At 41.0% G+C, this 15649-nt stretch overlaps 1 protein-coding gene across 1 annotated transcript in view; it reads left to right on the plus strand.

Annotated features, from left to right (window-relative positions):
• MS4A8 (membrane spanning 4-domains A8) overlaps window positions 1-15649 on the plus strand; it is a 61540-nt gene that overhangs the window by 27760 nt on the left and 18131 nt on the right. The window contains exons 2-3 of the mRNA XM_049891841.1: window positions 9170-9240; window positions 10609-10831. Of these exons, the coding sequence (XP_049747798.1) occupies window positions 9170-9240; window positions 10609-10831 (294 nt within the window). The remainder of the gene's footprint in view (window positions 1-9169; window positions 9241-10608; window positions 10832-15649) is intronic.

Genomic DNA, 15649 nt, shown 5'->3' on the forward strand with positions numbered 1-15649 from the left:
TATAGTTCTCCACTCCACTGGTTGTTCAGATATGTCTCTTCTAACCTAGACATGAAGTAGTGGACCCAAAAGGGATTTTAGGACCTACCAGAGTCCAGCTAAAGGTTAAGTTCATTTTGAAAAAAATAATATCTTAGCTGAAGTTCCTGGGTGGTGCAAACAGTTAAGTGCTCAACTATTAACAAAAAGGTTGGTGGTTTGAGCCTACCAAAAGGTGACTTGGAAGATAGGCCTGGCAATTTGCCTCTGAAAGGTTACAGCCTTGAAAATCCCATGTGGTGCAGTTGGACTCTACACACTTGTGGTCTCCCTGAGTTGGAATCGACTTGACAGCAACTGGCTTAGTTTTTTCGTTTAATAGTTTAATATGGTTGTTGTACTTCATTGAGTCCTCTGGTATCTGATGGGTCATAGGTTTGATATGCCTTTGACTTCTCAGTATGGTTTGAACTGGTCACAATCTATGTTTACATGTTTGTTTGTCTGTCTTGTTTTGTTTTGACTCAATGACTCAGGACAAGGCTCTTATTTTAGAATAAAATAATGATCACTTTGATATCACTCAATTCACCCCAGATTCCCCACCGCTGGAATCCTCCTCTTCATGATTCGCAAAGAACTGGCATGACTTCAATGAAGAACAAGTGGCTAATTGTGAATTGGTGAACTCCATCTCACAGAAAATGCATTCTAATGAAGTCTTTCCCGTCCCCCTTTTTCCTAGTTCTTCAATAAAGAATGCAACTTGACCATAAACACATATCCAAACTCCCTGAGGGACTGAATTGCTGGGCTGAGGGCTCTGGGGACCATGGTCTCAGGGAACATCTAGCTCAATTGGCATGACATAGTTTATAAAGAATACGTTCTACATTCTACTTTGGTGAGTAGCATCTGGGGTCTTAAAAGCCTGTGCATGACCATCTAGGATACTCCACTGGTCTCACCCTTTCAGGAGCAAGGAAGAATGAAGAAAACTAAAGATACAAGGGAAAGATTAGTCCAAAGGACTAATGGACCACATCTACCACAGCCTCCACCAGACTGAGTCCAGTACAACTAGATGGTGCCTGGCTACCACTACTGACTGCTCTGACAAGGATCACAATAGAGGGTCCTGGACAGAGCTGGAGAAAAAATGTAGAACAAAATTATAACTCAGAAAGAAAGACCAGGCTTGCTGGCCTGACAGAGACTGGAGAAATCCTGAAAGTATGGCTCCTAGACACCCTTTCAGCTCAGTAATGAAGTCGCTCCTGAGTTTCACCCTTCAGCCACAGATTGGACAGGCCCATAAAACAAAACGAGGCAGAGCCAAGATGGTGGAATAGACAGATGCTTCCGTGGAGCCCTCTTTACAACAAAGACCCAAAAAAACAAATGAAATGAGTATATTTGTGACAAGCTGGGAGCCCTGAGCATCAAAGGCAAGCTTAGGCAACGAACTGAGGGGCAAGGGAAGGAAGAGACTGTTCAGAAGCAGAGAGGAGTTACAGGACCTGAATCGCAGGGGACCCCTCAGGAACCATTCCCGGAGCAGCGGTGGCAACGGTGGTGGGGGGCTGGTCCTAGTGTTCAGCCGCAATTTCCTCAGGAAGAAGCAGGCAGCCACACAGCACACTCACACCTCCGGAACCTGAGCAGAAGGGCGTTCTCAGCAAAAGCTAAGTACTTGCGTATATTTCCCCCACCACCCCCAACCCAGCTTCGGTGGCTGAATCCCTGGGCCTGAGATAGACCCTGGTGAGCACCTGGAGCCGTCCTCCCGGCCATGAGGAAGGAAAAAATTTGCAACTGGAGGGAAAAGATGATTTGCTAGCTCCATTAACTGGGAGAGCTCAGGACAGAAGCAGCTCCTGTCCGTAGACCTTGAGCACCTTTCCCTTCTGCATGGACCTGTGTGGGCCTATTTCGGGAGACTAGGCCCTTGCTGGCAAACTCCAACCATTTCAGCTGTGCAGTGGAGAGGTGGGTGTTTGATGTTTGACATTGCTTTGCCTATTAAACAAGGTTCTCACCTACCCACAACAAGGACCTAAGGACTGGTGGCTCCTCTTGGGTCACCAAGCCACCCACCCGCAACAGGGGTCCAGGGATAACTGGTACCTCCCAGTCTTTACAACAAAAACTTTGGGTGCCCATGGTCCCTCTGCAGAGCCCACCCACCAGCACGCTCTAGGGAAGAGAGACACATTTTCCTCAGAGACTCTCGGGGGTCAGTTCTCAGCTTCCTGCCTTGTTCAGAGTGTGACCCCCTGCTGCAATCAGATATGGGTATATACGCCAATCACCCCTGCCCTCTAAGACTATAGGACAGAGCCTGGACCACACACTTGATATCAGCTACCTGGATACCTGAGCTGAAATCATACAAGTAAACTGAATGGACTCCTAGACTAATATACCTGATAACAGTTCTAGCCAGCTGGGATCAGTACACCAGAGCTCCAAAGGCAAAAATAATCAAGCTAGCTCACTCAAGCAACCCATAGTGGTATACCAAAACAAAACGAAGCAAGCAGCTACGACACAGTAAGCAAGCATAAACTAATACAATAACTTACAGATGGCTCAGAGACAACAGTCAATACAAAGTCACATAAAGAAACAGGCCATGATCACCTCAACAGGCTCTCAAAACAAAGAATCTAGGGATCTTCTAGATGAAAGTGCAATCCTGGAATTACCAGGTGCAGAATACAGAAGTTTAATATACAAAACCCTTCAAGACATCAGGAAGGAAATGAGGCAATATGCAGAACAAGCCAAGAAACACACAGATAAAGCAACTGAAGAAATCAGAAAGATTATTCAGAAACATAATGAAAAGTTTAATAAGTTGGAAAAATCCATAGACAGACAGCAATCAAAAATTCAGATTAACAATAAAATTACAGAAGTAGACAACTCAGTAGGAAGTCAGAGGAGCAGAATTGAGCAGGTGGAAGCTAGAATTTCTGAACTCAAAGGTAAATCACTTGGCACTAATATATCTGAAGAAAACACAGATAAAAGAATTTTAAAAAATGAAGAAAACTTCAGAATCATGTGGGATTCTATCAAGAGAAATAACCTACGAGTGATTGGAGTACCAGAACAGGGAGGGGGAGGAATAACAGAAAATACAGAGAAAATTGTTGAGGATTTGTTGGCAGAAAACTTCCCTGATATTGTGAAAGATGAGAAGATATCTATGCAAGATGCTCATCAAACTCCACATAAGGTAGATCTTACAAGAAAGTCACCAAGACATATTATAATCAAGCTTGCCAAAACCAAAGATAAAGAGACAATTATAAGAGCAGCGAGGGATAAAAGAAAAGTCACCTACAAGGGAGAGCCGATAAGAATAAGTTCGAACTACTCGGCAGAAACCATGCAAGCAAGAAGGCAATGGGATGACATATTTAAAAAATTGAAGGAAAAAAATTGCCTGCCAAGAATCATATATCCATCAAAACTGTCTCTTAAATATGAACGTGAAATTAAGACATTTCCAGATAAACACAAGTGGAGGGAATTTGTAAAAAACAAACCAAAACTACAAGAAATACTAAAGGGAATTCTTTGGTTAGAAAATCAATAATATCAGGTATCGACCCAAGACTAGAACACTAGGCAGAGCAACCAGAAGTCAACCCAGACAGGGAAATCCAAAAAAAAAAAAAAAGCAAGATTAAAAAACAAAAAAAAGCCCAACACAGGGTAATGGCGATGTTATTATATAAAAGAAGACAACATTAAAATAATAAAGAGGGACTAAGAAATTTTTTTTTTTTTTTAAGAAATGTAATCATACATCCTACACCTTCCATATGGAGAGGAAGATACGGCAATACAAAGAAATAAAAGTTCGTTATAAATTTAGAAAAATAAGGGTAAATAATAAGGTAAACACAAAGGAGACAAACTATCCTATTCATCAAAATAAAATACAAGGGAAAAATACAGGCTCAGCAGAAACAAAACCAACAACAACAAATATGAGGAAAGGACAAGATACAAAGAAAATCTACTGAGGGCATAAAATCAAGTGGGAACAAGAAGCTGTCAACACACAAAAAAAGGCATAGAAATGATAGCACTAAATTCATACCTATCCATAATTACCCTAAAAGTAAATGGACTAAATGCCCCAATGAAGAGACAGAGAGTGGCAGAATGGATTAAAAAACAAGATCCATCTATATGCTGCCTACCAGAGACACACCTTAGACTTAGAGACACAAACAAACTAAAACTAAAAGGATGGAAAAAAATATATCAAGCAAACAACAATCAAAAAAGAACAGGAGTGGCAATATTAATTTCTGACAAAATAGATTTTAAAGTTAAATCCACTGGAAAGGATAAGGAAGTACACTATATAACGATTAAAGGGACAGTACACCAAGAAGCTAGAACCATATTAAATATTTATGCACCCAATGACAGGGCTGCAAGATACGTAAAACAAACTCTATCAGTATTGAAAAGTGAGACAGACAGCTCCACAATAATGGTAGGAGACTTCAACACACCACTTTCGGTGCAGGACAGGACATCCAGAAAGAAGCTCAATAAAGACACAGAAGATCTAAATGCCATAATGAAACAACTTGACCTCATAGACATATACAGAACACTCCACCCAAGAGCAACCAACTATACTTTCTTTTCTAGTGCACATGGAACATTCTCTAGAATAGACCACATATTAGGTCATAAAGTAAGCCTTAGCAGAATCCAAAACATTGAAATATTACAAAGCATCTTCTCTGACCATAAGGCCATAAAAGTAGAAATCAATAACAGAAAAACTAGGGAAAAGAAATCAAACACTTGGAAACTGAACAATACCCTGCTCAAAAAAGACTGGATTATAGAAGACATTAAGGATGGAATAAAGAAATTCAGAGAATCCAATGAGAACGAAACACTTCCTATGAGAACATTTCAGACACAGCAAAAGCAGTCCTTAGAGGCCAATTTATACCAATAAATGCACACATCCAAAAAGAAGAAAGGGCCAAAATCAAAGAATTATCCCTACAACTTGAACAAATAGAAAGAGAGCAACAAAAGAAACCCTCAGGTACCAGAAGAAAACAAACTATAAAAATTAGAGCAGAACTAAATGAAATAGAAAACAGAAAAACAAAATTAAAAGAATTAACAAGACCAAAAGCTGATTCTTTGAAAAACTCAACAAAATTGATAAACCATTGGCCAAACTGAAAAAACAAAAACAGGAGAGGAAGCAAATAACCTGAATAAGAAATGAGATGGGCGATATTAAAACAGACCCAACTGAAATTAAAAGAATCATATCAGATTACTATGAAAAACTATACTCAAACAAATTTGAAAACCTAGAAGAAATGGATGAATTCCTAGAAACACACTACCTACCTAAACTAACACAAACAGAGGTAGAACAACTAAATAGACCCATAACAACAGAAGAGATTGAAAAGGTAATCAAAAAACTCCCAACAAAAAAAGCCCTGGTCCGGAAGGCTTCACTGCAGAGTTCTACCAAACTTTCAGAGAAGAGTTAACACCACTACTACTAAAGGTATTTCAGAGCATAGAAAAGGATGGAATACTACCAAACGCATTCTATGAAGCCACCGTATCCCTGATACCAAAACCAGGTAAAGACAACACAAAAAAAGAAAATTATAGACCTATATCCCTCATGAATGTAGATGCAAAAATCCTCAACAAAATCCTAGCCAATAGAATTCAACAGCATATCAAAAAAATAATTCACCATGACCAAGTGGGATTCATACCAGGTATGCAGGGATGCTTCAACATTAGAAAAACAATTAATGTAATCCATCACATAAATAAAACAAAATAAAAAATCACATGATTTTATCAATTGATGCAGAAAAGGCATTTGACAAAGTTCAACACTCATTCATGATAAAAAAAACTCTCAGCAAAATAGGAATAAAAGGAAAATTCCTCAACATAATAAAGGGCATTTATACAAGCCAATAGCCAACATCATCCTAAATGGAGAGAGCCTGAAAGCATTACCCTGGAGATCGGGAACCAGACAGGGATGCCCTTTATCACCGTTCTTATTCAGCATTGTGCTGCAGGTCCTAGCCAGAGCAATTAGGCTAGATAAAGAAATAAAGGGCATCCAGATAGGCAAGGAAGAAGTAAAATTATCTCTGTTTGCAGATGACATGATCTTATACACAGAAAACCCTAAGGAATCCTCAAGAAAACTACTGAAACTAATAGAAGAGTTCAGTAGAGTATTGAGATACAAGATAAACATACAAAAATCAGTTGGATTCCTCTACACCAACAAAAAGAACATCGAAGAGGAAATCATCAAATCAATACCATTTACAGTAGCCCCCAAGAAGATAAAACACTTAGGAATAAATCTTACCAGAGATGTAAAAGACTTATACAAAGAAAACTGCAGCACACTTCTGCAAGAAACCAAAAGGGACTTCCATTAAGTGGAAGAACATACCTTGCTCATGGATAGGAAGACTTAACATTATAAAAATGTCTATTCTACCAAAAGCAATCTATACATTTAATGCAATTCCTATCCAAATCCCAAGGACATTCTTTAATGAGATGGAGAAAAAAATCACCAATTTCATATGGAAGGGAAAGAGGCCCTGGATAAATAAGGCATTACTGAAAAAGAAGAACAAAGTGGGAGGCCTTACTTTACCTGATTTTAGAACCTATTACACCACCGCAGTAGTCAGAACAGCCTGGTAACTGGTACAACAACAGATATATATGGACCAATGGAACAGAATTGAGAATCCAGACATAAATCCATCCACATATGAGCAGTTGATATATGACAAAATGAAACACGACCCATCCTCACTCCAAGCACAAAAACAAACTCAAAATGGATCAAAGACCTAAATATAAAATCTAAAACGATAAAGATCGTGGAAGAAAAAATAGGACAATGTTAGGAGCCCTAATACATGGCATAAAGAGTATACAAAATATTATTAACAATGCAGAAGAATAACTAGATAATTGGGAGCTCCTGAAAAACAAACACCTATGCTCATCCAAAAACGTCACCAAAAGAGTAAAATATTACCTACAGACTGGGCAAAGTTTTTAGCTATGACATTTCTGATCAGCGCCTGATCTCTAAAATCTATATGATACTGCAAAAACTCAACTACAAAAAGACAAATAACCCGATTAAAAAATGGGCAGAAGATATGAACAGACATTTCACCAAAGAAGACATTCAGGTAGCTAACAGACATATGAGGAAAATGCAAATCAAAACTACAATGAGATTTCATCTCACTCCAACAAGGCTGGCGTTAATCCAAAAAACACAAAACAAAAATAGAACCACCATACAATCCAGCAATCCCACTCCTTGGAATATATCCTAGAGAAATAAGAGCCTTTACACGAACAGATACATGCACACCCATGTTCACTGAAGCACTGTTTACAATAGCAAAAAGATGGAAGCAACCAAGGTGCCCATCAGTGGATGAATGGATAAATAAACTATGGTATTGCTATGAGTCAGAATCGACTCAACTGCACTGGGTTTGGTTTTGGGTTTTTTTTTTTTTTTTTCCCACACAATGGAATAGTATGCATTGGTAAAAAAAAAAAAAAAAAAAACAGTGATGAATCTGTGAAACATTTCATAACATGGAGGAATCTGGAAGCCATTATGCTGAGTGAAATTGGTCAGTTGCAAAAGGACAAATATACGTTGTATAAGACCACGAGAAAGAGTTTAAACAGAGAAGAAAATATTCTTTGATAGTTATGAGAGGTGGGAGGGAGGGACGGATAGTAGATAAGAACTACTTTAGGTGATGGGAAAGACGAAACACAATACAAGCGAGGTCAGCACAACTAGACTAAACAAAAAGCAATGAAGTTTCCTGAATAAACTGAATGCTTCAAAGCCCAGCATAGCAGGGGCACGGGTTGGGGGACCATGGTTTCAGGGAACATCTAAGTCAATTGGCATAATAAAATCTATTAAGAAAACATGCTGCATTCCACTTTGAAGAGTGGTGTCTGGGGTCTTAAACGCTAGCAAGCGGCCATCTAAGGTGCATCAACTGGTCTCAACCCACCTGGAGCAAAGGAGAATGAAGAACACCAAGGATACAAGGTAATTACGAGCCCAAGAGACAGAAAGGGGCACATAAACCAGAGACTACATCAGCCTGAGACCAGAAGAGCTAGATGGTGCCCGGCTACAGCCGATGACTGCCCTGACAGGGAACACAACAGAGAACCCCTGAGGGAGCAGGAGAGCAGTGGGATGCAGACCCCAAATTCTCATAAAAAGACCAGCCTTAATGGTCTGACTGAGAGTAGAAGGACCCCGGTGGTCATGGCCTCCAGACCTTCTGTTGGCCCAGGACAGGAACCATTCCCAAAGCCAACTGTTCAGACAGGGATTGGACTGGACAATGGGTCGGAGAGGGATACTGGTGAGGAGTGAGCTTCTTGGATCAGGTGGACACTTGAGACTATGTTGGCATCTCCTGCCTGGAGGGGAGATGAGAGGGTAGAGGGGGTTAGAAGCTGACAAAATGAACTCGAAAAGAGAGAGTGGAGTGAGGGAGCAGACTGTCTCATTAGGGGGAGAGCAACTGGGAGTAGGTAGCAAGGTGTGTATATAAGTCTTTGTGTGAGTGACTGACTTGATTTATAGACTTTCACTTAAAGCACAATAAAAATTTTTAAAACATAGACTCAGGTTGATCGCAATTCTCATTTCACTTACTGTGACTCCGCCTCTTTTCTCATCAAAGTTTATTGATTTCAAAGTTCCTTCCTCTGTTTGGAGCCTCCCCTATCCTCTCCAAGTCCAAGTTGTTTCTCTACTGCAGCGCTTTTATCATTCTGCCTTGTGTTGCAGCTATGTATTTTGTGCCCTGAATGCCCATTTTCATTTCTGTGTCAAGCACAACCCAGAGCATCAAGCACAACCCTTTCTTCTCCACACAGATACTATTAAACACTTGTTACACTGAACTGCCTTTAACTGCCTCGCTGCCCAAAAGAGGAAGTAAATACAGGTGGGGACTCTGAACTCCAAGCAGTTTCCTGTACCTAGGAGAAAAGTGAAAAGGACTTTGGATCTTTCTAAAGATATCGCCCAACTGGACCCCCTGCGTTCATTCTCCAGGAAAAACAACTTGCCTACAGCAAAGAATTGGGAATAAGTGCAAAAGAGACTTTCGTTGCTGGCAGATCACAGTGAGTATGCTTCATTTACTGGTTTCTTTCGATAATTAGGAGCCCTGGTGGCCCAGCGGTTAAGTGCTTGGCTGCAGTTCGAATCCACCAGCCACTCCTTGGAAACCCTATGGGGTGGTTCTACTGTGTCCTGTAGGGTCACTATGGGCCTGAATCAACTCAAGGCAAGGAGTTTTTGGTTTTTTAGTTGATAATTAAGAAGTCCTTGGGTTGTGCAAATGGTTAACACACTCAGCTTTTAAAGGAAAGGTTGAAGTCCAACAAGAGGTGCCTTGGAAGAAAGGCCTCGTAATCTACTCCCCCCAAAAATCAGCCACAAAAACCCTATGGAGCACAGTTCTACTCTGACACACATGGGATCACCATGAGTCAGAAGCAACTCGATGGCACTTTGGTTTCGTGATGGATAATTAAGGGATGTGATAACGTTTTTCTGCCAAATTAGACTTACAGTGAGTCTGGGTGTGGGGTGGAGGACACGGCAGGGTTTTATTGTACTAGCTTTCTTGGGTTTGGACATAAGCAATCAACTGCTTTAAAAAAGAAAAAGAAAACAAATGTTTTAAAACCAGATCAAAATATACACGCATCCTAGAAAATGGAGCAGTATTTGCCATCCAATGAATACATGCTGCATTGGCAACGGGGCATCCCTTACAGGTGACGGTCTCCATTTAACTAGTATTTATAGGGCTGGGTAACCTTGGGGAATTCATGTCCACTCTCCCAGCTGCAGTTTCTTTTTCCAGAAAATGAAGAACTTGAGCTCAGTGTTCTTCAGGGGACTTTCTGGCTCTGAAATTTCATCGTTAGTTAGGACTACTAATCACTATGAGAGATATAACCCTGGAAGAGGCACAGCCCTTGTCCTCTGGTACCACTTAACCACTTTTGGGCCTTGGTTTTCTCACATGTAAAAATGGAGGGGCAGATGTGAGAATTAAAGGAGATGTATTTGTGAAGCATTCACCCCCTGGGACCTCTCAAATGCCCTGTAACTGGTAGCTAATATTATCTCTAAAACAGAATGAATAAATTCTGTCTTGGAGTCCTTGAGTGGTACCAAGGGTTAAGCACTGGGCCACTATCTGAAAGGTTGATGATTCAAACTCACCCAGCGACACCTCAGAAGTAAGCCTGGCAATTTGTTTCAAGATCACAGCCTTGAAAACCCTATGGAGCACAAGTCTACACAGACACACATGGGGTCACCATGAGTCAGGGTAGACTCGATGGTAAACGACAACAATAAACTCTGTCTAATAGGAGGCCGAGATGCTCAATGAGCTAATGGAGGCAAAAATCCTATGTAAATGTACACACACTAGTGCACATGTAAAGGACAACTCTATATCATTTGTTTTTTAGCACCATAAATTCAATGGCTTCAGCAGGCCCCATGGCCAATACTGTGTTTGTGGTGACACCCCACAATGGTTACTCCATGGTCCCAGGAGTCGTGTCTCAGGTACCTCTGTATCCAAGTAACCAGCCCCAAGTCCACCTGATTCCTGGGAACCCACCTGGCCTAACGTCGAATTTGAGTGAGCAAGCTGCTCGGAGAGCCTTGAAAGAAGGCAAAGTCTTAGGGGTAAGTGCAATTTCACTTTGCAGGCCAAGGACCACATGGCAGGGGCCAGAGGAGGGGGAAGGTTCAGGAAATACAGAAATCCTCAGTGGGCACTTGGGGTTGGAGCTGGCTGGGCCTTGCCAAGCCCAGGTCATTTGAGCAACTTCAGCGGGGCCTCAGTTATGGGACCTTGCATTTTCTGACGTAGTGATTCTGAGTACAGGCGTTTTAGGACAGAGAAAGAAAAGCCAACAGGAAAAGGGTAAACTTGAAAGTTGATCCTGTTGTCGGTATCCTCTGGAAGAAAGTGCACCCAGCAATGCCAATGTAGGCCACAAGGTGGCGTCCAAACTCAATGTGACTGAATCAAGTCTTAACCCAATAGAATGCAGGAAAAACGCTGGAGCGCTGGTGGTGTGGCGGTTGAGATACGGCTGCTAACTAAAAGATCAGCTGCTAAGCAAAAGGTTGGCAGTTCAGATTCACCAGCTGCTCCTTAGGAAACCCCATGGAGCAGTTCTACTCTGTCCTATAGGGCCACTACAAGTAGAAATGACTTGATGGCAATGTGTCAGACACCTAACAAAGTAAGAGTCTTTTGTTGGGTCCTGGGGTGGGACCCTGCAAGGCTACCCTGGGTAGGAAAAAGGAAAGCCCATTTCATTATGTAGCCAAATGATGAGAAGCGTGGATTCTGGTTCCAGGCTACCTGAACTAAAATTCTAGTTTTGCCCTCATATATTGCTCACGAGAGTGTATGTTGATCCAACCTGAATGGAGGACAACTTGTACGTACCTGCCAAATGTACAAAATACACAATAATTACCTTTCGGAAACTTTATCCTCCAGAAATACACACAAGAAATGCTATATCTGTGAGGTTATCCATTGCAGCATGATTTGTGATAACAAAAGAATGGTGATGATCAAATATCCATCAATATAATACTGATTAAGTCAATGTATTGTACATCCAAAGAATGAAATGTATTGGAGCTATAAAAAGTACAAGCACGCTCTTTACGTAACAGTATCCCAAGATAAATCGTTCACGTAAGAAAGTAAGGGACAAGCATTGTGGATAATTGGCTGAGTGCAAAGATTTATATACAAGAATGTTCATCAGTGTTACTTATAACATATTGTTGCTGTTAGGTGCCCTCGAGTCCATTTCGACTCATAGTGGCCGTATGCACAACAGAATGAAACACTGCCCAGTCCTGTGCCATCCGCACAATTATTGCTATGGTTGAGTCCATTGTTGCAGCCACTGTGTCAATCCATTTAGTTGAGGATCTTCCTCTTTTTCGCTGACCCTCTACTTTACCAAGCATTAGGTCCTTCACCAGGGACTGATCCCTCCTGATAACATGTCCAGAGTATGTGAGACATAGTCTCGCCATCCTTGCTTCTAAGGAGCATTCTGATCGTACTTCTTCCAACACAGATTTGTTCTTTTGGCAGTCCATGGTATATTCATTATCCTTCGCCAACACCACAATTCAAAGGCATCAATTCTTCAGTCTTCCTTATTCAGTGTCCAGCTTTCACATGCATATGAGATGATTGAAACCACCATGGCTTGAGTCAGGCACACGTTAGCCCTCAAGGTGACATCTTTGCTTTTCAACACTTTAAAGAGTTTTTTGCAGCAGATTTGCCCAGTGCAACGCATCTTTTGATTTCTTGACTGCTGCTTCCATGGCTGTTGATTATGGATTCAAGTAAAATGAAATCTTTGAAACCCTCAATCTTTTCTCCGTTTATCATGATGTTGCTTACTGGTCCAGTTGTGAGGATTTTTGTTTTCTTTATGTTGAGGCGTAGTCCATACTGAAGGCTGTGGTCTTTGATCTTCATCAGTAAGTGCTTCAAGTCCTCTTCACTTTCAGCAAGCAAGGTTGTGTCATCTGCATAATGCAGGTTGTTAATGAGTCTTCCTCCAATCCTGATGCCATGTTCTTCTTCATATAGTCCAGCTTCTCAGATTATTTGCTCAGTATACAGATTGAATAGGTATGGTGAAAGGATAAAACCCTGACACACCTATGCTGACTTTAAACCATGCAGAATCCCCTTGTTCTGTTCAAGCCGCTGCCTCTTGATCCATGTACAGATTCCTCATGAGCACAATTAAGTGTCCTGAAATTCCCATTTTTTGCAATGTTATCCATAATTTGTTATGATCCACACAGTCGAATGCCTTTGCATAGTCAATAAAACACAGGTAAACATCCTTCTGGTATTCTCTGCTTTCAGCCAGGATCCACTTGACATCAGCAATGATATCCCTGGTTCCATGTCCTCTTCTAAATCCAGCTTGGATTTCTGGCAGTTCCCTGTTGATATACTGTTGCAGTCACTTTTGAATGACCTTCAGCAAAATTTTGCTTGCGTGTGGTATTAATGATACTGTTGAATAATTTCCACATTCAGTTGGATCACCTTTCTTGGGAATAGGCATAAATATGAATCTCTTCCAGTCAGTTGCCCAGGTAGCTGTCCTCTTGGTATACTTCTTGGTATACTCTGGGTAAACTTCTTGGTATAGACGAGTGACCACCTCCAGCACTGCATCCGTTTGTCGAAACATCTCGATTGTATTCTGTCAATTCCTAGAGCCTTGTTTTTTGCCAATGCCTTCAGTTCAGCTTGGACTTCTTCCTCCAGTACCATCGGTTCCTGATCAAATGTTACCTCCTGAAATGGTTGAAAGTCGACCGATTCTTTTTGGTATAGTGACTCCGTGTATTCCTTCCATCTTCTTTTGATGGTTCCTGGGTCATTTAACGTTTTCTGCATAGAATCCCTCAGTATTGCAACTCAAAGCTTGAATTTTTCTTCAGTTCTTTCAGCTTGAGAAATGCTGAGCGTTTTCTTCCCTTTTGGTTTTCTATCTCCAGGTCTTTGCACATGTCATCATAATACTTTGCTTTGTCTTCTCAGGCCACCCTTTGAAATCTTCTGTTCAACTCTTTTTTTTTTTTTAATTTTTTATTGCAATTTAAGTGAAAGTTTACAAATCAAGTTAGCCTCTCATACAAAAATTTATATACACCTTGCTATATACTTCTAGTTGCTCTCCCCATAATGAGACAGCACACTCCTTCTCTCCACCCTGTATTTCCATGTATATTCAGTCAGCTTCTGTCCCCCTCTGCCCTCTCATCTCCCCTCCAGACAGGAGCTGCCCACATAGTCTTATGTGTCTACTTGATTCAAGAAGCTCACTCCTCACCAGTATCATTTTCTATCTTATAGTCCAGTCCAGTCCCTGTCTGAAGAGTTGGCTTTGGGAATGGTTCCTGTCTTGGGCTAACAGAGGGTCTGGGGATCACACAGTGCTGGAAGTGCTCACTTGTCTATGCCAAGAAATTTGGAAGACAGCTACTTGGCCAACTGACTGGAAGAGATTCATATTTATGCCTATTCCCAAGAAAGGCAATACAACTGAATGTGGAAATTATCCAAAAATATCATTAATATCACATGCAAGCATAATTTTGCTGAAGATCATTCAAAAGTGGATGCAACAGTATATCAACAGGGAACTGCCAGAAATCCAAGCCAGATTTAGAAGAGGACATGGAACCAGGGATATCATTGCTGATGTCAGATGGATCCTGGCTGAAAGCAGATAATTTGAGGTCTGCATCCCACTGCTCTCCTGCTTCATCAAGGATTCTCTGTTGTGTTCCCTGTCAGGGCAGTCATCGGTTGTAGCCAGGCACCAACTAGTTCTTCTGGTCTCAAGTGTTCAGCTTTTTCACTTCATCATTTTTTCCTTTTGATTTAGCTACTCGATGTTCAAAAGCAAGTTTCAGAATCTCTTCTGACATCCATTTAGGTCTTTATCTCCTGTCTTTTTCAAGGAACTCTTGCTTTCTTCATGTATAATGTCTTTGATGTCATTCCACAACTCATCAGGCCTTCGGTCATTAGTGTTCAACACATCAAATCTATTCTTGAGATGGTCTCTAAACTCAGGAGGGATATACTCAAGATGGTACTTTGGTCCTCATGGACTTGTTCTAATTTTCTTCAGTTTCAGCTTCAACTTGCATATGAGTAATTGATGGTCTGATTCGCAGTCTGCCCCTGGCCTTGTTCTGACTGATGATATTGAACTTTTCCATCGTGTCTTTGCACAGATGTAGTCGACTTGATTCCTGTGTATTCCATCTGGTGAGGTCCATGTGTAGAGTCGCCGTTTATGTTGTTGCAAAAACGTATTTGCAGTGAAGAAGTTGTTGGTCCTGCAAAATTCAGTGTGATCTCCGGCATCCTTTCTATCACCAAGGCCATATTTCTCAACTACCAATCCTTGCTTGTTTCCAGCTTTCACATTCCAATCACCAGTAACTATCAGTGCATCCTGATGGCGTGTTTGATCAATTTCAGACTGCAGAAGCTGATAAAAATCTTCAATTTCTTCATCTTTGGCCTTAGTGGTTGGTGCATAGATTTAAATAATAGTCGTATTAACCGATCTTCCTCGTAGGCATATGGTATTATCCCATCACTGACGGCACTGTACTTCAGGATAGACCTTGAAAAGTTCTTTTTCATGATGAATGCCATTCCTCTTCAAGTTGTCACTCCCAGCATAGTAGACCGTATGATTGCCTGATTCAAAATGACCAGTACTGGTCCATTTCGGCTCACTAATGCCTAGAATTATGCATTTATGTGTTCCATTTCATTTTTGATGATTTCCAATTTTCCTAAATTCATACTTCGTACATTCCATGTTCTGATTATTATTGGAAGTTTGCAGCTGTTTCTTCTCATTTTGAATCATGCCACATCAGCAGATGAAGGTCCTGAAAGTGTGACTC

The sequence above is a fragment of the Elephas maximus genome, chromosome 7, assembly GCF_024166365.1.
Source record: "Elephas maximus indicus isolate mEleMax1 chromosome 7, mEleMax1 primary haplotype, whole genome shotgun sequence".
Classification (NCBI taxonomy): domain Eukaryota; kingdom Metazoa; phylum Chordata; class Mammalia; order Proboscidea; family Elephantidae; genus Elephas; species Elephas maximus.